The sequence below is a fragment of the Juglans regia genome, chromosome 5 (assembly GCF_001411555.2).
Source record: "Juglans regia cultivar Chandler chromosome 5, Walnut 2.0, whole genome shotgun sequence".
Classification (NCBI taxonomy): Eukaryota; Viridiplantae; Streptophyta; class Magnoliopsida; order Fagales; family Juglandaceae; genus Juglans; species Juglans regia.
The window spans coordinates 16,888,452-16,912,825 of NC_049905.1; the positions used below are offsets into that span (position 1 = coordinate 16,888,452).

General features: G+C 37.2%; 1 protein-coding gene across 1 annotated transcript; it reads right to left on the reverse strand.

Moving 5' to 3' along the window:
• Positions 1 to 2,100: 2,100 nt before the first annotated feature.
• Positions 2,101 to 12,633, reverse strand: LOC108986489 (N-carbamoylputrescine amidase). Its single transcript, XM_018959117.2, has 10 exons — positions 12,413 to 12,633; positions 11,563 to 11,611; positions 5,350 to 5,441; positions 5,039 to 5,190; positions 4,912 to 4,958; positions 4,787 to 4,820; positions 3,210 to 3,376; positions 2,798 to 2,894; positions 2,475 to 2,680; positions 2,101 to 2,371 (listed from the first exon to the last, which is right to left on the reverse strand). The coding sequence occupies exons 1-9, from the start codon at positions 12,496 to 12,498 to the stop codon at positions 2,505 to 2,507; spliced, it is 900 nt and encodes a 299-aa protein (XP_018814662.1). The 5' UTR covers positions 12,499 to 12,633; the 3' UTR covers positions 2,101 to 2,371; positions 2,475 to 2,504.
• Positions 12,634 to 24,374: the final 11,741 nt, after the last annotated feature.

Sequence of the window (24,374 nt, forward strand, 5' to 3'; positions counted from 1 at the left end):
TGGTATTAATTGTCGTCAGTCTCTTAGTTAATTAAGCAAAGAAACGTTGTTGTAGAATTGATATATATATATATATATATATATATATATATAATGTTTTACGCGGCGTTACAGCAACTGTGAATGGATTGGAAAGCCACGAGGCCACCCCATAAATAGGAGGGTTTTTAAATCTTTTCATAATTTTACTTGAAATTGTAACCACCAAATCCGGTCCAACCTCCATAGCCATTCATCCTTGTTCCCACTCCAACAGAAAAAAGATGTGCAAAATCAGCATCCCTTATTTAATATAGAACCCTCTCCCCCTTGATCTTTTCAACCCATGATCCTACTCTCTCTCTCTCTCTCTCCACCATCAAAAAGCCCATCACCTTTTTTCTCTTTTTGTTTTCTCACAAGAATCCTACAAAGATATACCACCAAAACAGCCAAGTCATGGCTGCCTGTGGAAGCCTCCACCACATCTTTGAAAACCAATTGCAGGAAAACCCAACACTGCTTGAATCCCTCTCCTCATGGAACCAAATTAAACCTATTCAAACCAATGTTGAACGGCAATCTTTCACCGAGATTTTCGGTGAACTTCATTTCAATGAGAATTCTGAAGCATCCCCTCTATCATCTTATTCGACAGATTTAATTACCCCACAATCTGTGGCCGAAACGTTCAGTGCCAATGATATTGGTGGTGGTGCAGCTGACATGGATGAGGGCAAGAGCCTATCAAGGGACTTTTTCTTTGCAGACTCATCCTCCTCCTCTTCCTCCTCCTCGACAACCACGTACAAATGTCATCACAAAAGCAGTGACAGTTTCTCATCGATGAGTTCCGATAGCCTGCAGCTGTGCACTGAGGGTCTTGGGTTTGAAAGTTTCGATGATGTTGAGGACATGAGGAGTGAGATGAATGAAGATTGGCAAAACCAAGAGGAGAAAATCAGCACGAAGAAGAATAATTTGGCATGTGAGATTCAAGGTGGTGGTGGTGGCGGCGGTGGTGAATTCAGGAGGTCGAAGATTAGTGGGGGAACATTCCCTCCTCCGATTTCTTGTATCAGCAGAAGTGGGAAGCCTCAGGTTTGCTTCAAATCTTACAGGCAAGACGGCAGGTTTGTTCTCAAGGAGATACGAATTCCCACCCACGAGTTTTTGCATGCATGTAGAGAAGATGGGCGCCTCAAGTTGCACTTTGTTCAGCCAAATGATGAGATTCTAGAAGAAGAAGACGAGGAGGATGAGGATGAAGATGAAGAAGAAGCAGATGAGGAAGAAGAAGATGAAGACAATGAATACATAGATGGGAAGGAAGACGATGATGGTGTAAGCAATGGAAGAAAAGAGGGAAAATGAGGCTAAGTTGGCAAACGTGACGTCTGATGGAACTTAGTGATAGGTACGAAGCCATCCTGAAGCTTTGTGGCCTTGCCAGTTGGATTTTCCACTTCTGATTCTCTTCCCAAATTCACAAATAAATAGTGGAACCAGAAGATGAATCCAGCGTTGCTTTTAGAGAGAATTAAAATTCTCCGTTCTTCTGTCTAATCTTAACATTTGCTTCTACTGCTAGATGTTCTTTTTATATATAAGTAGTGCTAGATGTTCTTAAGAGCTAACTCAGATGTTCAAAAGCACATTAAAATTTTTCAGGTATACATTTTGTCCTTTTGTTTTGCATCTCGTAATCACTGCCCACTGACCATAGTAGCTGATGAAGATTCTACCATTTCAGGCTACATTAATTATGCACTAAAAACTTCTGGCAATTTATAACCAGATCATGGTGCCTCATAGTTTTCATCATGAACATTCCAACTCCATGAAGTGGATCCCCTTTTCTTTGCATGGTTTCATTCGAAGGAGAATGAAAAATGAATGTGTAAAAAGTATAAAGAACTTCCTAAGCGAAGGAGACTAGACAGCAACAAAGACAAACCTCTTGAAGAAGATTCCGAACATGATGGGAGTATATGTTTAAGTACGTTTTGTAGCATCCAGGCCATATAACAAACCCAGAATCATCAAATTTGTTTTGAATCCGTGTCTCAATGGGATATGAAATGCCTGCAGTGTCATTCGAGCAAAGCAGAGAGGATTTTAAGAGAGAATAAGATCTTCTGGAGATGCTTTGAGCACATCATAGAAAGATTTGAATTGACCACATGGATTTACATGCCAAGATATTATGTCCCAATTCTTTGCAAGATTACTAAAGCTACACTTTTCTTGAACATAGAGCGATATGGATTCACAGAAGCCATACACAGCTGACACAATGAATCCATATCTTTCAACGCATGAATCCATATCTCAAGATATTAATTACTTTGCTGAAGGAGTTGAGCTACATATCCACTGGTCAAATACAAACCTGCAATGATGAACTTGTTTAGGGCGCAATACCTTAGTTTTTAGGGTTGTTTCCATCTAATGTAAGCACCTTGTATACACATAGCTGGCAATTTATTTGTTACCTCAATAACAAGGTAGTAGCAGGGGTGGTATCACAGTGTAGGATTGTTGCCATCTAAGGTCAGAAGCACCTTGTATAAATCTGGACGCCGGTCACGAAATATTCCCCAACTATGTCTCTTGGACTTGATTTTATCCAGATCAAATTCTGCAACAAGAATGGCTTCCCCTTTATCATCAGCAGCTGCGACAATATCTCCAGTAGGTCCTGCATTCAAATTTCAGAATATACCAATTCCTATGGGATACAAATTCATGCAATAGATCCTGGTACTTGAAGGTACTCTTGACTTTGCTAATGTTAATGGATAAACAAATAGAGTACCTGCAATAAAAGAATTCCCATAGAATCTGATCTCACTTTTTCCATGCTCTGTCTCAATTAACTCCTTTCCTATGCGATTTGAAGCTACTAGAGGTACCTGAATTGGTCCAAACTATATTAGTTCTCCTTGTGTTTAAAATGTCTCAGTAACAAACACCACATTGTTGGGAACTGTAGTACACAAATTCAATCAAGTCCTTGACAGAGATCAACAAAAAGGTTACAAGAATGACGTATGCTTTAAACACATCGCAACTCCTTAAACTTTAATATTTTATGGTCATTTTTTAGATTATTTGAGGTTATTTGAACAAGGAAAAAAATAAATTAATTAAAAAAGGACCGGAACCTAGGCCAACCTTTGACCAACTACAGTACTTTAGTTGATAATTTACGAGTCTAAAGAATTTACCAAATTTGCCCCCGCATGCCCTTGCATCACCCGCTTCCAGTGATCACGGGAATCAAGTCCTTCATCTTGAGGTTCAGAACCAATGGCAGTAGGATAAAACAATATTTCTGCACCCTGAAGAACCATAGCTCTGGCTGCCTCAGGAAACCACTGATCCCAACAGATTGCTGACATAAAATATGCAGTAGTAACCTTAGTTTTTTCCTATGCTCAATTCCGTTGCAGATTTTTTTTTTTTTTTTTTGACAAATAATCTCAATTCAGTCGCAGATGCAATTATTGATTAGAAAAAATTGCTATATTTGCTGTTAAAATAGGCATAATGAACATCTAAAGCCCCCGGTTAAAATTACTGGGCATGCTTGGGAAGTGAGATGAGATGAGCATTTTGTGAATAGTAGTAAGATAGTTTGTGAATAATAGTGAGATAGTTTGAGTTAATGTTTTATAGGGTTTTGGGAGATGAGAGAAAAAAAGTTGAATAAAAAATATAATAAAGTTAAAATATTATTAGAGTATAGTTTTTTTTAAAATTATTTTTGTTTGAAAATTTGAAAAAGTTGAATTGTTTTTTATTTTTGTTTGAAAGTTTGGAAAAGTTGTAATGATTAGTTTGAAAAAGTTGTAATGATTAGTTTGAAAGTATTTGTATTTAAGTGATGTTTGGGAAGGAGATGAGATGAAACGAGAAGAGATGAGATTTTGGAATGGAAACTTTTTCCAAACAAGCCCCGGTACGTAGGGCTGTAAATGAATCAGTATGTTCGATAGCCCGTTTGGTACTCGCTCGGTTAAACTCGAATCGAACTCGACTCATGAAAAAAAAAAACTCGCTCGTGAAAGCAGATACCCGCTCGATTTGTAAATGACACATACCCGACAAAACTCGACTCAACTCGACTAAGACTCGTTAAGGCCCGCTCGTTAATGCTCGAGTCGACTCGTTAGCTCGACTCGATTAAAACTCATTCATATATTGATAAATATATATATATATACACCTATGTATATATACATATATATATGTATTAGCAAATAATATAAGCATACCACTTTTGTAATTAAATATATAATATGTAATATAATTACTTATGTCTATATAGTGAATATACTTCATAGGTATATTTTATAATTTGTATATAATTAGTCGATAAAATTTAATAATTTCATATACTAGCATGTGAAAACCATATATGAAATAGATATATGCTATCATATTAAGTGTATATATTAATAATATATACACGCATATAATATATTGTTATTTTAGATAAATATCAACTAGTTAATATTAATTATTTAAATTTTTTTTAAAATTTTATAATTCAATAGATGTTCTACTTGTTAGTTGGCTCGACTTGAACTCGTTTGTGGGACGAGCTTGAGCTCGAGCTCAAGTATTTTGAGTCGAGCTGAGCTCGGCAAGCCAAAGCTCAGCTCGGCTCGGCTCGATTACAACCCTACCGGTACACCATCTCTGCACTGCATAAATGGTAGATGAAAAAGACACAAGCATGCCGTGAAAAGGAAAAAAAATACTCAGAACATATAAGATTAATGTACTTGAAACTTCTTACCAATTCCAATACTTGCAAACTTAGTCTGGAATACCTGTTAATATAAGTTTAGTTATCAAAATGGCCACCAAATGAATCTACCAAGGCAATATTACATATCAATTGAGCATACAGTAAGCACCCACCTTAAAGCCAGTGTCACCAGGATTAAAATAGAATTTTTCTTGGTAGCCTGAGGAGAAAATTATTATACTGTTATTATATATATATATATATGATTCAAGAAAATGAATAATTCTGCACCTTGCATACCTGGTCCATCTGGAATATGGGACTTTCTATAAAGTCCAAGATCTGTCCCATCAGCGTCAATAATGGCTACTGAATTATAATGAGCATTATTAGCCTCTTCAAAGAAGCTAACCGGTATCACCACCCCCAACTCTTTTGCAAGTTTCTGCATCCTACACGGCATGCACATATATATATAAAAGAAGTTCAACTACACGAAGTTGGGATCAAGGCATCGAGAGTGAAGGGAAAATAACACAGTGCCCATTGGATCCAGCGTAAGTGCGTTCACCAGTAAAGAAAATAACAGAAGCAATTTTCTGATACTTTACCTCAGGATTGTTGGGTGACCCTTATAGGGCTTAGCTCGCTGAAAGAAATCCTCCCTTTGTGCCTGACAGAAGTAGTACCCCTCAAAAAGCTCCTGAAACGGTATACAGTGAAGAATAAAGCTCATACACTGCCATTAACAGTAAACCTTACTCGGTCAAAGAACTTGAGGAAACACCACCACTTATCTAGTTCATTTTTATTATCTGCATGGCAAGCATTAGTTTTATGCAATATGCAATATGCAATACTTGCATCAAACATTTGCCTTCCACAGCAACAGAACTGTAAATGCTAAAAGAAGCTCTAGAAATTTAAATATCATAGTCATCAACGGCCATAATCGGTTTAATAAAAAAAATATTATATATAAGATCAGAATTCACAATAGTTAGTGCTTCCATAATGTACCTTAAGAAACATGATACAGTAGTAGGAACACTGAACAATAAGTTCATCCAGACAGGGCAGTGAATAACCACTGACCTGGACTGCCTGACTGCATTGATCCAACCAACCACTAAATGTCATTCCATTAAAGCGGCGGCTCGGTTTGGGTTATGCATTAGGCGGACTTATGAATTTCAGATAGATTTTCGGCAAACCGATGTGACCCCATCTGCATCTTTCCTTAATATTTTTTAAAGAAAAAACAACGCATATTCAATATTTCACAAAACCCTACACATACAGTACAACACACTCCTCTGTCTCCATGATGCCACCACCGACTCCTCACTAAGCATTTGCAGATCTGTATGTTTACTGCTTTTCATAGTCTTGATTCTAAAATCCAGACACAAAGGTTTGAGTTTTTCTTCTTATTCTCTTTTTAATTTTTTGCACAATTCCAATGATGGTTATTAGTTTCTGATCAAAACATGATCGGGAGTTATAAATTTCAGGTATTCTTGGCAAGGTGTGCTCAGAGTTCCATGAGAATCCAATACATTCATAAAGGTATAGCTTTTTTATTTTTTTTCTTACTCCTGTCTTGAATATCTCAGATGATTATGATTGTTTTGCGTGGTTTGCCTTTGGAAACTTATTCCAGTCTGAAGAAAATGTGGAACGCAATATTCAAGGTTTTCATTTCTCCTGTTTTTACTCATATTTTTTGCTCTTGATTTTTTTCCGTTACTGTAATTCTGCATTGGAATGTTGTACTTCTCTCTCACTTCTCAGAAAATGGAAATCGGTTTGTAGTTTTCAAAAAACTTCAAACTTGTTTTCTAGAAAATCGTGTTTGTTACTTCCAGCCCACTACATTCTGTTATAAGTAATTAGATTTCATTAATAGGTGCAAGGGCGCAATCCAAGCACACATAAAGTATAAAAGAAATACACCAATATAAAGGGAATGCATCAATCTAGAAGATGAAAAGAAACAAGAGATCATAAAAGTTAAGCCCATTGAAGTCTATTGCAGCTATCCAAAGGAAGAGGGTGTTGAAGTAGAGGGTTTTGAGCTCCTCTGGCGTTCGTTCGTGATTCTCAAAATGATAGGGTTTTGAAGTAAAGGGTTTTCAGCTCCTCTGGAATTCGTTCGTGATTCTCAAAGGGATCATTCCTTTCCCTCCGGATACACCATATGAAACAAATACGAACCATATCCCACACTGCTTCGATTTGAGGGCTGCGCTAACCTTCTCCAAGAGTAAAATAGCTCTATTAGATTTGGGAATACCTGTCAGAAGAAGTCACTCCACAATGCATAAGCATCTCGCAAGGGAGTAGAAGATGATCCACTAAATCCCTGCTCCTCTTACATATGCAGCACCACTCAACAACTGCCATGTATTTTTCCTTAAGTTTTCAGTAGTGAGAATCTTGCCTAGGAAAGGCCATCAAAGCAAAAAATGCAGCCTGTCTAGGGGCCTTAGTCTTCCATATGCTTTTCCAGGGAAAGGAATTACCTTTTTTTTATATAGGTAATCAAGAATTTTATTCATGAGAACAGGCGGCATAGCCCAAATACACAAAAAGTATACATGAAAAAGTACCTAAACAGGGTTTACAACCGAAAGTATAAAATCATGGACATTTAATTTAGACCTTAAAATAAAGGACCCCACCCATAAAAACAAGGTTTTAAAGAAAAGAACTTTAAGCTCATCCATTGTCCTCTCGTGATCCTTTAAACTTCTATCATTTCCCTCCCACCAAATGCACCAACACATACATATATGATCTTCCATATTGCTACCACTTGAGTATTGCTTTGAAGTCCTCTCCAACTTGTTAGAAATCCACCAACCTACAAGGCATGACCCAAGATAATCCTATTCTGGCAAAAAAAAAAACCATCACACAAGGTCCTAGCCACCTCACAATGTAGAAGTAGGTGATACACTGATTCCTCATTCTTCTTACACATGCAGCACCAGTCCAACACCATTACTCGATGTTTCCTCAAATTGCCTGTAGTAAGAATCTTGTCTAGGGAGGCTATCCAAACAAAAAAAAGCTGCTTCTAAAGGGGCTTTCGTCTCATAGCAACCTCGCAATGAAGAAGTGGTCCACAGTCTCCCCACTCTTTTTGCAACACCAATCCATTATGATAATCTGTTGTCTTTGTAGGTTATCTAAGGTGAGAACCTTTCCCAATGAAGCCTTCCATACAAAGAACGCCGCTTTAAGAGGTGCCTTAGTATTTAAAATACTCTCCTCAATGGGAATGAATTGGTGGTGCTCATAATGAGAGACTTATGAATGACCAAACAGATCTATGGGTTGGCTCAAGTGGTAAAGGCCTTGGGCTTGGAGGTATGTTTCCCCCAGGTCTAAGGTTCAAATCCTCTTGGGTGCAAACAATCTCTAGGAGCCATCAGACTGAGAGGATTTTCCCCTTGAATTACCCAAGGTGCACTTGTAAGAATCTTCGTGCAGCCTGTGCACCCCTAGGATTAGTCAAAATGTTGTTTCCGGACACCCGGTGCCAATAAAAAAAAATGACCAAACAGATCCAGATGATCCTATCTGCCTCTACCACCCTCACTCTAGTAGAATACACAAGATTGTAGAACTCGGTGAATGCCTCAACTTCCCAAGCTTGTGCGGCTCTGAGGAAAGTGACATTCCATTGAGCAGCAACCACTTGACAGTTCTAGAAGATCTGCAACCGAGGCTTCCTGTGAATTCGTGATTCCATAAATTCTCGGATAAGCTCCCTTGAGAACCTTATCACCGCATCATACTCATGCCAAATTTGAGTCTAGATCTATCGCCCACCTCAAACTAAGTGTATCTAGAGAAAGTTCCCCACCTCAAACCGAATGAATTGTTTCAACTTCTGATTAAAAGAACTTTAATAATGTAAATGCATGTTTCCCAAAAAACCCACTAACAGACAAGTTGCTTGTTATTTGGTTGTGCTGCTCACCACTCAACCAAATTAATGGTCCATTCAATTTTGTTGTAAGATGATGGGACTTGGGTCTTGGGGAGATAGAGCTAAGATTTCAATAGAGTTAAAGTAGGTTGGTGTTTGGTTTGGGCTGGAATTTGAGCGCGAGAAAAATAGTTGACTTTCACAAAGGTTCGGCCTTTTCAGTTTCGAATTGTTTGCCCTTGTTTGGTCTCTGTTTGCTTGATGGGAAGGGTGACAAAAACAACAGAAAAATGGAATGAAGGTTGCAGTGTGAGTTTTTATGGTGTTTAGTTGTTGATTACAGGGATAGTTTTAGCCTGGCATGAGGAAATGTTTGGCTCTCTTTTATTGAGTTCAGTTTTAGTTGTTTTGAATAATTTGGGATATAACGGCTATGTTCTATTAAGTTTTTATTTCACTTTTGATTGATTCTTTGATTGCTATAATAAAACTTTGTGCAGCTGAAGTCTTTTTTTCTCTTCTATTTGGTTTCAATGCATTCGAATAAGTATCCTTATGAGTGTGTTTTGGGTTTGTAAGTCATGTATTCAATGAAGAAAGAGAATGGAAAATTTCACTTTGTAGACAATTCAATTGGTCACTTTCAATGTTTCTGTTGTTTGTAGTCCATATATGTATTTGTTCCTCTATATCTCTCGTTCAAACACAAAAGTATCTCGAAGGTTCTAGTGTGTTTTCAAATGGAAGTTCATATATTATTGTTAATTTCTTTGTCTATCCCCAGCCAAAATTGTCACTGAGTTTATTGATAATATATAGTAAAGCAAATTTTGGTTGCAGAAGTATTTCAGAGTTTTGGACTAAAATATTTAAAAGTAACTTCAGCATGATAATCAGCAAGAAAAGCAACATCACAAGCACAAGAACATTTCACTTTTAGTTTGATGAACATCACTGGGGCCTTTTCAGCCTTGTAAATTGGATCTCTCTATAGCAAGAGCCAAATTGTGATACCCCATATGATAAGAGGATAAGGGTAGGTGGTGCATGGGATCTCACATTGCTTGGCAAGGAGAAGTTCTTGCTCTTTATAAGGTTTCAATGGAACTCTAATTGTATCATTAACCAGTCCTTTTGGAGTATAGGCCATGTGGTTTGGGCCTTCTATTGGGGCATTATAAATAGTATCAGAGCCTATCCCAACAAAAAATGTGGGACTTGAGCCGTGCCACCTATGACAGATTGGCCCGACCAGGACGTCAGGAATTTAAAGGAGGTAAATTGTAATACCCAATATGATAAGGATAAAGGTAGGTGGTTTATGGGATCTCATATTGCTTGAGAATAAGAAGTTCTTGCTCTTTATAAGGTTTCAATGGAACTCTAATTGTATCATTGACTAGTCCTTTTGGAGTATAGGTCATGTGGTTTAGGCCTTCCATTGGAGCGTTACACAAATAATCATTTCTTTCAAATCCAAAAATGCTAATCGGAAATCAAGTTATTATTGTTGGCTCCTTTTCTTCTTCTTGATGTATCATTTGGGTTTATGGGACTGGGATCAGATTAGGCTTGAAAGGAATTAGAGACAAAACCTGAAACTGGGAGAAGGCTAATGGGTGGGAATTTCATTTGTAAGCCAATTGGTCTGTGAAGTAAGGCAGCTTTTCTCTGATAAGACTGTGACAACAGCTTTAAGGATGTGTGTGATACCCCATATGATATGGATAAGGGTAGGTAGTGTATGGGATCCCACATTGCTTGGGAATGAGAAGTTCTTGCTCTTTATAAGGTTACAATGGAACTCCAATTGTATCATTGACTAGTCCTTTTGGAGTATAGGTCATGTGGTTTGGGCCTTCCATTGAGGCGTTACAAATGGTATCAGAGCCTATCCCAACCAGAAACATGGGACTTGAGCCGTGCTACTTACAATGGATAGGCCCGACGAGAACGTCGGAAATTTAAGGGGAGTAGATTGTGATACCCCATATGATATGGATAAGAGTAGGTGGTGTATGGAATCTCACATTGCTTCAGAAGGAGAAGTTCTTGTTCTTTATAAGGTTCCAATGGAACTCCAATTGTATCATTGACTAGTCCTTTCAGAGTATAGGCAATGTGGTTTGGGCCTTCCATTGGGACGTTACAATGTGTATACGTACTTTTATTTGAAAAAATGGAAATATGATGAAGATTGAAGTGTTTACATGCTTCTTTTGCCCCTATCTCATTCACCTCTCTGTTTATGTCATAGATTAAATGACTTAGTAGTTAGTAGTTTGGTTTTCTCTACATCTGAGATAGACATTCACTTTCAAATGTAGGGTTTCATTTCAAATAACTAGTCTTCTTTGCTTGTCCTCATGGTAGTAATGAAAATAATAACAAATATCTTATTTTTTTGCAGATAGGTTGAGATGAGAGCATCATTTGATACACATGATGAAGAAGAAAGCAACCAGTTCGCAAAGAACACTTTGATGAATAGCTTCAATTTGTTTTTATTAAAATAACTGTATTTTTTCCGACTCCATCAAGCCATACATTCCTTAAACATGCAGCATGAATGAATCGGAGCATTTTAATAGTATTTTTAAACTGACACCAAGGTCCTCTAATCTCATGAATAGACAGATATTTTTAAATTATCACAAAGTCACAAAAATGATATAGCGTTTTGATGTTCAGGAACAAAATATATTTGCATGAACCATAGAGCCATCATAAGAACAAAGAAACAGAAATAATGTTTTTTACAAGTAAAGAAACAGAAATAATTGTATCATTCTGAAGATGTGTAAAATACTACTTTCTTAAAATGAATGTTTTTAAGGAGATGTACGCTACAAGAGCAGGATATCACAAGTTCAAGTGCACATGCCTGTATAAGAATGATGTTCGCACCCTTTCCGTGAGCAGCTCTAACCAGTCTGCATAAAAAGAAAGCTCCTCGAGTTATAAAAAAGCGAAGCAAGAGGGCATTGCAAAAGTATATAGTTCCAAAAACCAAGAACTCAGCATGACAAAACTGATGGCATAACATCAATCAAGCTACTAAGAACTTCTCAAATAAATATTAGTTAAGATACAAAAAAAGTACTGAAGTTGGTGTCTAAAATACTGAATCATTAAAGTTGTGAAAGGCCGAATCATCCAGTGATACATAGTTTTTTTGCTTTCTATTTTACATTGACATTTGGTCGCATCAAAACTACTTGGTGCAACCAAGAAGAAGCTATCTTGATGTTAAGAAAAAACAGTAGGAGTACCCTCCGTTTCAACAATAACCAAGTCCACATAGTCAAAACCGCCACAATTTGATGCAAGAAATTAACTTAAATCAACTGGAGCACCAAAAAGAATGAAAAAGAAAAAAAATAAACCGGAGTACAACGCTTTGTGAGAGAGATATCAATAAAACAGAACTAAGAACCCCAAAAGCTGGTCTGATCCATAGGCTACATCAAATTCAGACCCTTTTATTAACTTGAGAAATAAAATTTGCAGCAGTACACAGGGAGTTCAAATCGTACTCACAAACACAATGATATAAAATAATGAAGCGAGCGAATAGAACAAGAGAAAGGAAAATATATACGGTGCACGAGAAAAGGGTGTGAACTTGATTGTTTTGTAAGTAAACAGCAAGTTTAACAAGCAACTTGTGCATCTAATATGTATTTACTTCAAAATGGATAACGAAGCAAAAATAAAGAAATAAGAAGAGAGACCTTTCGGCGTTGGCGACATTTGAGGAGACTTCATCGGTGCAAGCGAACTGCAAAGCTGAGACTACCACTCTCCTTCCCTTCTCCATAACTTCCCTCTCACTTTCACCTTGACTCTTCTCTTCGAGTTTCGGCTGAAGTACTGGAGATTGTGCGCAGACCCTGGTTGTGTTTGGATGCTCTATCGTTTTGATGTTGACTTCTTTAGTCTAAAAAGAGACCCCAATTCAAATTGAGACGAGTAATATACATAAATTCATAAATTGTGCAAATGTCGGGTACTTTTTTTATAAAAAATATATATATAAAAAAAATGAGATTTATTATTATAAAATTAATTTTTTTTTATGTAGATCTCATTTTTTTTTAAATACGCGAGATTTACATATTCTAAGACTATAAATATTATTTCTTCATAAATTAATAGAATATTTGTCAACTATACATCAAAAAGAAAAAATAAAAAAATTATTTGGCTGAATATTGACTATGTCAGTTTTCTTATAATTGACGTTGTAATCGTGGCATGATCTTGGGTGGTCATAATCTTGGCATGACCTCCGTTTATGAGAGATTATAGTTGTCAACAATTTTGTGGTGATGACATCCCCTCAAGTTTAATAGGAGCGATTTTTGGCTTGACATTTGTCTGTAATGTTTATTATTAATATTATGTTCTTCTTATAAAAATAAAATAAAAAGTTCAATAGGAGTGACCGTACGTTGAGCTTGTCACATAAAGGAGATAATTTGGCAGTAATAAGGGGTTTAGTAAGAACATCTATAGGCTGCTCCTTTCCAGAAATTAACTGAACGTCAAATTGACAATGTGAGACTCATTCACATACAATGTGAAAGTCAATGGCAACGTGTTTGGTTCGAGAGTGAAAAACTAGATTGACGAACAAATATGTGATGCAAATATCATCACACCTAAGGATTGGATACTAAGGAAGAAAGATACCCAATTCCTTGATAAGTCCTTGAAACGATATAAGTTCAACAGGTGAATTTGTCAAAGCTTTATATTCTGCCTCAATGCTAGAATAAGCAACAATTTGTTATTTCTTAGAACCCTAAGAGATCAAATTGTTGCCAAAATAAATGAGATATTTGTTTGTAGAGTGGTGATCATGATGATCATCAAGATAACCGACCCAGTCTGCATTGGAGAATGCTTACAGAGAGGACAAGGAATTTTGAGAAATGTGGAGCCCATGTGAAGATGTGGACCTGAGATAACGAAGAATTCACTTGACAGGAGTCCAATGATTTACTGTTGGCTGGTGCATGTATTGAAAAACACGACTGACTACAAAGGAGAGATATGGACGAGTGAGAAGAATATATTGTAATGTCCAACAGTACTCTTATTGAGTGTAGGATCCAAAAAAGGATCACTATTAAATTTGGACAACGAATGGGTAAATGATATGGGAGTAGATACGAGCTTAGCATTCAGCATATCAGTCTTATGCAAAAGATCTAATATGTAATGGGTTTGAATGAGGTAAAGACCATCGAGTCGAGGAGTACTTTCTATGCCCATGAAAAAATTAATTGGTCCAAGGTCTTTTATTCATGGCCCAACCCAAAGTTGCTCTAATAGAAAATCAAGTGCAAATTGTGAGAACCCTTAAGAACAATATCATCAATGTAAATGAGTATAAAAATCTCAACAGTGGCAGTTGAAAAAATGAAGAGTGAACTATCTACCTTTGAAGTTGTGAAACCAAGCTCAAGTAAGCGTTGACTAAGACATGAGAACCAGGTATGAGGAGCTTGCTTAAGCCCGTAGATAGCTTTATTGAGTTTACATACGAGATTAGGGGTATGGAGGACGCAGAAATCCCTTTGGTTGAGCCATAAACACAGATTCAGTAAGGTCACCATGGAAGAACTCATTTTGTACGTCTAATTGTCTTAGTAGCCACCCACGAGTGATAGCAAGTGTAAGCGCTAGGTGGATGGTTTAAGGTTTGACAACTGGATTGTAGGTCTCAATAAAATCTAGTCTTGGTTGTTGAGTGTAACCTTGAGCCACCAAGCATGCAGCTTTATGTCATTCAATCATCCCATCTGTTTTTCTCATGAGACAAAATATCCATTTTGAACCAACTATATTCATGGATGGATGATATGGGACAAGAGTTCAGTCTGATTGTGTAATAGGGAATCAAACTCCATATTCATGGCATTTCTCCAGGCTAGATTCTTGGAGGCCGCAGTGAACGATGTGGGTTCAGATTGTGAAGACTCAATGGAGACAAGCATTGCACGAGGAGGATATAGAATTGTGCCATCCATGTAGACATGAGGTTGGATGAGCAGGAGATGAAGAGGCAAACAACTCAAGCGATGGTTATGTAGACGGTAAATACTGAGTTAGAGTTGCATCAGAGCAAGGTATAGCCAAAGGCTCAACAATCTGTTGTAGTGAAGATGAAGTATTTGTTGGCTCACAAGGTGTGCTGACAAGTGGTGGATTGCTAGTTGAGCGATTGGGAGAAGACTCGATAGTAGGTGAGCTAATGTGCTTATGCGTGATGGCAAGTTGTGAACCAAGTGAAGTGCATGTGATGAAATAATGGGGACCTGCAAAACTGAAGGTAAATGTACGTGGGACACATGGTCCAAAGAGTTAGTAGCAAGCTGGGTGGACTGGTCATTAAGAAAAGAAAAATGGTTTTCATCAAATCGAACATCTCAAGAGATATAGATGCAAATAGTGGGATGGTGGAGATATTTGTAGCCCTTGTGTGACTGATTGTAGCCCAAGAAAATGCAAAGTTGAGAACGAAAGTCCATTTTGTGAGAGTTGTATGGACGTAAATTTGGCTAACAAGCACATCCGAAAACCTTGAGAAATTTCTTATTGGGCTTCATATTGAACAAATACTAAAGAGGGTATTTATTTTGAAGTATGGGTGATGGAAGATTATTGATAAGAAAACAGGTCATTTGAAAAGTTTTAGTCCAATATTGTTTGGATAAACTAGAGTGGACTATAAGAGAAAGCCTAGTTATAACAATATGTCTATGTTTTCGTTCAACTAACCCATTTTATTCATGTGTATGTGGACAAATGAGGCAATGGGCAATTCATGTGTATGCGCTAAGACGTCAATATCCCCTTCCCCAATCGGTCTGAATACTTTTTATTTTTCTCCCAAGTTGACGTTCAATCAACTTTCGAAATTCATAAAATATTTTCTCAACGCCTGATTTTTGGGTAATGGGAAATAGCCAAGAAAACTTGATATAATCATCAACAAAAAGAACATAATAGCGAGAACCATCCCTAGAAGTCAGAGGGGACTGGGGAGGTCCCTAAACATCCGAAAATATAAGATCTAAAACATGAGAATATCTATAATGAGACAAATAAAATGGAGTGACTTTCTTCTTGTTGACAAGAGTCACAAACTAAAGGTGTTTTATTGCCTGTAATGGGAAGGTGATTGGAATACAAAATATGCCGAACCATGGAAAGATAGGGATGTCCAAGTCTATAGTGCTAGGTTTCAAGTGAGACTTGCTCCACAAGAAATTTAATCTTATGCATGGATTTTGTGGTCTGAGAGAAGAGATAAAGATCATCTTAAGTTGGTTTATGAAGGAGGATTTTCCTCATAACTAGATCCTTCACACAAAAAATTAGGATGAAATTCAAATAAGAGCTGATTATCATTAGTAAATTTACTGACAGAAACTAAATTGTTTTGGATAAATGGAATATGTAAAAGTTGTCATAAGAACAAAGGTTTTAAAAAAAAAAAAAAGAAATGAGATGAACCAGTATGACATATAGGCAAACCTACCCAATTGCCTACGCAGATTTGATCATTGCCCACATACTCATCAATAGCAAATGTGAGGTTGCAAACATTAGAGGTGAGGTGATGAGTTGCTAGAGTGTCAGGGTACCATGTTTGATCCTTTGGAGTGGAGTTAGAAGTCATGAAAGCTTGAATTTGATTTGGTTAATATTCTTGATAGGCTTGATCAAATCTATGATAGCATTTTAAGGCAATGTGACCAAGTTTGTGAACACTTGGCAAGTTGGGCGTGATCTATTTGAGTTTCCATGGCCACATCCTCGACCTCGAGATTGAAAGGATTGAGAAGAGTAATTGCAAGAATCATGACCAACAGAATTTGAGTTGTTTGAGGTTCCCTTTGTAACGATCACGATTATTAGAGCTCCTGGACACAGTGTTGATAGAGGCACCATGAAGGTCCAGTGTTTGTTGTTATTGTGCTAGACGCAACTCATAATTAAGTAGACGACCATAGACTTCTTAGATGTTCATGGGATCAATTCAAGTTATCTATGAGGTGATCAAAGGATCATATTTTAATCCAAGTCTCACAATAACGTAACAAACCAATTCATAGTAAGATAAAGGTTGTCCAATGGTAGCAAGAGTATCAGTGAAGGATGTCATTTTTGGAAGAACTCAGGAATATAGAGATTTCCTTTCTTGAGAGAGGCAAAGTTGTAACGAAGTGTCATAACTGCTCCAGAGTTGGCCAAGCTTCGCTACAGGTATGAAGTCTTACCACTTGGGCAAGAATATCATCTGGGAGTGATGAAATAAGAGCCAAAAGTAAGAGTTGATCTTGTTGATGTCATTGGGCATATTCGGGATTAGAGATAAGTAGAGGGGTACTATCATTAGTAGAATAATTGGTGCTCATTGGTGGTGGAGGAGTGCGAGAGCCATCAACCAAATGAAAAAGCTACTGACCTTTGAGAATGGGAAGAAGTTGAACTCTCCACGAGAGATAATTCTTCCGTGTAAGTTTAAAGGTGATAAGATGAGTAATATTAGTGAGTGGGACAATGGGAGGGTTCAGGCTTGTACAAGTGGTTGTATTGGAGGAAGAAGTCATGGATAAAGAATTGTTGAGAAAAAAAACACTAGACGACAGTGGTCAAGGATCGCTCAGATACGATAAAAGAATTTGAAAAAAATTGAATTGTTTCCCTCTGACCATAAATGTGTACACGCACTACTCTAGATACGTTATTCATAAATGCAATCCCATAATTAGTGAGATATTTTTTAGCGGTACATTAGAAAGGAAAAATAGAAAAACTAGTTGGCTGAATATTGACTATATCAGTTTCTTTATAATTGGCGTTGTAATCATGGTATGATCTCTGGAGGTGATAATCTTGACATGATCTCCATTTGTGACAGATTGTGTATCATCAGCAGATTTTGTGGTGATGGCAGATGGGGCTATAAATGAGTCTTTTATATACTTTTATCATACACTCCTGTCAAAAATTCAAAGCATCAACTTTTTTATCATAACTAAAAGAGAAATGCTACTATCGTCTCATATTTATTGCTCACTTTGTCCCATTGATATAGCATAACCACTTGGTGCTATGTGATTTATTAAAAAACATAAAAATATCTATATTCAAAACAAAATGGCGTCCTAAAACACAAAAAAAGAAAGACTGAATTCCTAGATTCCCTCTACCCCTTTTATGTTTGTGTTTTTAATTTTCTTTAGTAAGCAACGTAGCACCAAGTGATAGTGCCACATCGATGGACAAAGTAATCAGTGTGGCATAGTAATATCTTTCTAACTTTTTGTAACCACCATTTACGTGGCACCATGTCACACCATTGACATGGCACCACCACATGGTTTATTAAAAAAATTAAAAACATAAACATAAACATAAAAAGGGTAGAGAGAACCTATGATTTTAGTCTTCCTCTTTTTTTGGTTTTCATAAAAGGGGTAGAGAGAACCTATGATTTTAGTCTTCCTCTTTTTTTGGTTTTCAAATGCCATTTTGTTATGAATTTTCTTTTTAATAAACCACGTAGCACCAAGTGGTGGTGCCATATCAATATTGCTGTGGCAACATAGTAGCATTTCTAAAAAAAGTAATGGGATCTACCAACCATCATATTCTAACTATCCCATGCCACCATTAACTATCAACTAGTGGATTTTTGCCTACTACTGGCTAGTTGTCGAATTGTTGATGATTTTCAACCAATCATCCCTTACGGTAACAATTAACGCATTACAATGATTGATTTGGAAAAATTGTTATCAAAAGTAGCGCAACATCTAGTAAATTAGGTTAATTACAACAATAATGAAAAATAACATACTAAATAAAGGTAGCATTCACAATTTATAGCTTTCTCTTTATTCTTTATCAAATACATAAACCCCTACTTGCACTATAGGACTCCACGTGCTCCCCGACTGCAAGATTTGTTAGGATTTTCTTTATTCTCCTACTCGGCCATAAGGTTAATAGATACTCCACACTCCAATTGCAAGGCTTTTTCAAAGTTTCATTTATCCTCTTAATGCAACTCGAGAGTTGCTGGATACTCCCCACTCAGCCACAAAGGTTGCCATAATATGTTATCCTCCTAGTGGCCTCAAGAGTTTTGTTAGGATTTTTCGCTCTCAATCGCGGGATCATGACTTTCATTGTTTTCTTAACCTATGAATATTACAAAGAAGGATATTCCTAAATGTATAGTTCATAAGTAATAATGAATGTAGCATAAAATAACTTAACAAAGTATAAGAGAGAACTTAACAATAGTCCACAAGAATGCTAGTAATCCCACATACTCATTTGTTTGTCTAGTGTTTGTATATAAGGTTAGTGAAGATAATCAAGTCATATGCTTTGATAATTTAATTTTTACTCCCTAAACTTTTGATTTTACAAGCTGTCCTAAGTCTTTTAATATTTATATTTTGACTCCTTAAGTTTCTGCGTTTTCACTTTAGCCCCTATACCTTACTAAATTTTCTTGCCCAAAAAAGAGTAGATTTATTCTTATATCTTTCTTACCCCTTATGATTCTAAAACTTGTATAACCTTGTGGTTAAAATCTTACTTTTCTATGTACTATTTCCTTATATGGTTGAAACTCCAAGTAGGTCTCTTATAATTTTTATTTATTTCTTAGTTAGTGATATGCATTACGGATTTCAATGCTTTAGATATCTTCATTTGTGCACACAACTTCAGGATCCAAACTCCACTAGACATTGGCCAAGATGTATAGAGGTTATAATTACATTTTTACTTCATTCCTTAAATCAAGCCTAAAGATTTAAGCTTCTATATTAATCACTTACACATAAATATTCATCAAAATTTATCCATGGTCAAATCCCTCTAGTGTCCTACTTATCATGTTTTCACTTTATATTCAAAAATCCATTCTTGATATTAAGATGCATGTTTCGATGACAACTTAGCATACATGCAAACTCAAATTCATATAAATCAAGCTATGGCCGAACATATGATATAAAAGACCTCAACTTCTCACTTCAATTCATTAAATCCCCTCTTGTACTACTAGATTCGACCATAGATATAAACTATTTCCGCATTCATGCTTTAATCTTCAAGAACATGTAGAGCGTCTCCTTTGGATGGGTTTGGCTAAGGAGGGGAGGGCTACACAAGTAGGCTTTTAACTGTTCAAATGCCCTATCAAATGCATTATCTCAACTTTCAGTCTTCCGTAGCACCCAAGAGAATGGAAAGACCTTGTCAATTAATCTCAACACATACTTATTCAACATTGCTATTTTGCCTACTAGTTTTTATACTTCATTCAGATTTCGGGGAGGTTTCGTCTCCATTATCACCTTGATCTTTTCTAGGCTAGCTTCAATTCCCACTCTAACACAATGAAGCCTAAGAATTTGCCCGACCATACACCAAAGACACATTTGGCCGGGTTAGTTTCATATTATACTTTTGCAATATGACGAAAGTCTCTCTCAAATATGTTATGCGGCGGTCTACCTTTAAACATGCAGAGCTGATGATTTGCTGCCCAAGCATTTTTTCAAGTCAAACGACATCACTTGATAACAATAAACCCCATGTTCGTTATGAAGGATGTTTTTTTCTTAGTCGCCATTAGGGGTGGGCAGCGGGGCCCCTCCCTCGCTGCCCTGCCTTGCTCTGCTTCCTCTCATGCGGGGCGAGCAACCCCGCTCCCACCCGCGAGACCCCCCCATTTCCCCGCCCCTCCCCCATTTATATATATATTATATACATATATATAAACATAAATATATATTTATATTTTACAAATTGTGTATATATAAATATATATTACAATTTGTTAGACTTGTTCACAAAATATGCATTGAAAAATTTAAAAATTACATAGTTTAAAAACTAATACATTACAATTTACACAAAATATGCACTAGCAAATTTAAAAATTACATAGTTTTTAAATTATAGTCGTATTTACAAAATTTAAATTTATAATTTGGATCTAAAAATGTATTTTTAATTACTTTTACACTTATAAATAATTTTTAAATAAAATAAATGTAGTATTTTTTTAAGTGAAAAGAGGCAGGACATATTGAGAATCCGCCCCGCACCCCGCCCTCGCATCCTGGGGCGGGGGTGAAAACCCCACCCCCCGCCCCATGTGGGGAAGGGGTGCCCCCGCCCCGTAGGGGGAGGGTAGCACTCCTAGTCGCCATTACACATTCATATCTAATCATAACTTGGATAGGCATCCATAAAACTCAACATTTGATGTTTTACCGTTGAGTCAACTATCAAGTCGATACGTCGTAGGATAAGTTATTTTTGGGCATGCCTTGTTCAGGTTGGTGAAGTCAATGCACATTTATCACTTTCCATTCTCCTTGTTCACTAACATGACATTGGAGAGTCATTTCGAATAATGGGCTTCTCGGATGAACCATGCTTCTAGGAGGCATTCTACCTCTTTTATGATTGTGTTTTTCTCCACGCTAAGTCTGTTCCGCTTCTGCTATAATTTCTTAGCCTTCGGGTCAACACAAAGGCAGTGCTCTATCACCTCTGTGTCTACGTCAAGCATGTCCTCGTGACTCCATGTAGGCACATCTCTATGCTTAATGAGGAACTTCTTGATCTACTCTCTGAGTTTTGGTGCCATTCATTCCCTATCCAGTTGTCGTGTTTGGTCGGTCTGGATACAAAGCTACTAGCTCCAAGGGCTCACTGACTTCTCCTTGTTTCAAACTTTCCTCATCTCAAGTCTTTATCACTCACTTGATGGGCTTTGGGGTAGACGAATTACTTCTTTAGTCACTCCTTCAATGGTATGGACCTCTACACTCCCATTCTTAAACTATTGCATGTAGCATTCACATGCCAACACTTACTCGCCACAAACCTCCCTGACACTTATGGCTATAAAAACTTTATCTTCAGGTGATACGTTAAGGTAAACGCCCTCATCATATTTAGAGTCGGGCGACCAATAATAAAGTTGTATGATGAGCGGGCTTTTACCACCAAAATGTTTGTCATTGTCGTTGTTGCATAGGGCCTATTGCTTATGGTAACATGTAACGTGATTACACTGACGGGTTGCACTGTTCCCCCAAAAGCCTTTGAGGGGTGTAGGTGTCAATCGCAACTTATCTTGCTCAATGCCCATTTTCATTATGTGTCCCAAAATGAAACGTCCATCAAGCTCACTTTATCAACCAAGATCCTACGTGTGGTATAATTGATAGCCAAGAAGGTTATCACAAGGGCATCATTGTGCGGGTATAGAGCCCATTCGCAATCTTCATAACTGAAGGATATGGGAGCGAGCTTCTCCCCTCTGATTTACTTCTAGGCCCTCTCCACAACAAAGACTTCTTCATACGTAGTCCTCCGAGCATGTACTTTCTCGATGGACAACAATGCGCCTCCCTTGAAAAATCCTCCATTGATAGTTCTGATCTCATCGAAAGGTTGGTGTGTCTGTGGTAGGCTACTATTGGGTGGAAGGAGGGTTCTCCCTCCTACCATTCCTCTCCCTTCTGAGGCTTTTACTCTAGTATCTCCCAATTAATCTCTACCTTCGATTTCCCGACACTCGCCTTTTAGGTAACAGTTCCTATTAGGCAACAATATGCTCAAACTTTGCACTCTCTTGCATACCTTCTATGATCTGCTTGATATGGCGGCATTCTTTCTTCCATGTTGTGGTTTCCTGTTCTATGGTAAGAGCAATAAATTTTGAAATTACTCACATTTTCACACGCTCGTACTCAAGTGTGTCATTCTAGTTAGTGGTGAGCGGCGGGTCCTCGAATTCATCACACATGCCACGGTTGGTTATATACATATATATATAATTAGATTAACGACTTTTTTGTATCCCCAATTTATGTCGTTTTATTACAAAGTTAATGAAACCACTCCCAGTGTCTCGACCGTCACTATCACGGTCTTAGCTTCTCAGCTCTCTCTCTCTCTCTCACCCTTTCAGTCTCACTCTCAGCCTCTCTCTCTCAACTCATTTCCTCCACATCACCGAAACCCTTGTTATCTCCATCTTTGTAAGTATCTTGAGACTCCAAAATATGTTTCTTTTTTTATGGACTATGGAGGATGGGATTGTAATTTATTTCAATGGCGGATGAGGTTGTATTTTGGATGTTGTGGAGTTTGATTTGTGTTTTTTTCATATGATGCTGTGAATTTTAAGGTTTCAATTCAAAACCCTAAATTAGTTCAGGGTTTTAATCTAAAACTCTAATTTATGTTAGGACTTCAGATTGAAACCCTAAATTAGGGGTTTCAATCTCGAAACCCATGCAATTTCGACCGTGGAACCCCAAAACAATTTGTTTGATTGTTTGTCGAATCCATGGATAGTTTATCAAATCTGAAAACTAGTACTAGTACTAGCTCCCCTACATCTACACCTAACCCTACACCCATGAGTCCACTAAAAAAAAAACTCATTTCCATCGTGTGGAAACACTTGTGGTGACCCCAATGACCTGCAAACAAAGTTTAACCATTGTGATAAGGTTTACGGATGTCACTATGGCATGGTACATTCCAACTAAAAAGCCATTTAGAATAACAATGCAAAAAGAGTCTAGCAAGACATTCTTGACTTGAAAAAGTCAATATAGATTGAAGATTAGACTTAAAAAGATGACGGATGTGAGTAGTTGGGAAGTACGTTGAAGGGATTGGTGAAGTATGATCCGGAGGGGTGTAAGACTCATTTAGCTCGTATGATCATAATAGAAGAGCTACCCTTTCAATTTGTGGAGGGTAAAGGGTTCTAAGCCTTTGCAAAATACTTAGAATCTAGGTTTAACATCCATTCTCACTACATGGTGGCGAATGATGTTCTTAAATTATACAGAGTATAGAGAGATTTGCTAAGAAACTTATTGAAAGGTCAAAGAGTTTGTCTCACCACTAATACATGGACATTAGTCCAAAACTTGAACTATATGTCTTTGACTGCTCATTTTGTAGATAGTGATTGACAGTTACACAAAAAGACTCTCAAGTTTTCTTTACTGGCCAATCACAAATGTGACACTATTGGGAAAGCAGTGAAGTCCGCAAAAAAGAAGTGGAGTTTGGAGCAAGTGTTGACAAAATTGCCGACAATGCCTCGTCTAACGATACTGCACTTGAGGATATGAATCCTCATCAAGTTGTTTGTTCCGATCTTGACCTATGCCCCCTTCAAACCCTACATCCTTTCACTTTAGGGCCTTGTTCTCCCTTTATAAAGCCTCTATCTTTAGCATCATTTTTTTTTCAGCCTCTCCTTTATCTCTGTAAATCTTCTCTCCACTCTATTGTTCACTTTTTCATCCATTGTTAGTCTCTTCCTAGCCGTATGAGAGTGCGTGGTTGTTTGCATTTGGATCTTACTTTTCAAAGAAATCAAACGATCCCAAAAACGATGGCAAAATGTTGATGCAATTTCCAGTGATGCCTACAACATGCTTAAACAACTTGCAACCAGAAGGGAAAACTCAGGGAACCCAATAGGGATGCCTCTGATACTTAAGTCAGAGAGAAGTTAACCTTTTTCAGTAGCTAATGAATGAATCTCTAGTGTATATTTGATAATATATTTATAAGGGTTAAAGTGTTCTACTATTGCAAAATCCTTTA

Coding starts and splice junctions, on each gene's coding strand:
- LOC108986489 (XM_018959117.2), bottom strand. CDS start 12,498: ATGGAGAAGGGAAGGAGAGTGGTAGTCTCAGCTTTGCAGTTCGCTTGC. Junction 5,191..5,349: donor GGTCACCCAACAATCCTGAG/GTAAAGTATCAG, acceptor CATGCCGTGTAG/GATGCAGAAACTTGCAAAAG. Junction 2,895..3,209: donor GGCATGCGGGGGCAAATTTG/GTAAATTCTTTA, acceptor GGACCAATTCAG/GTACCTCTAGTAGCTTCAAA.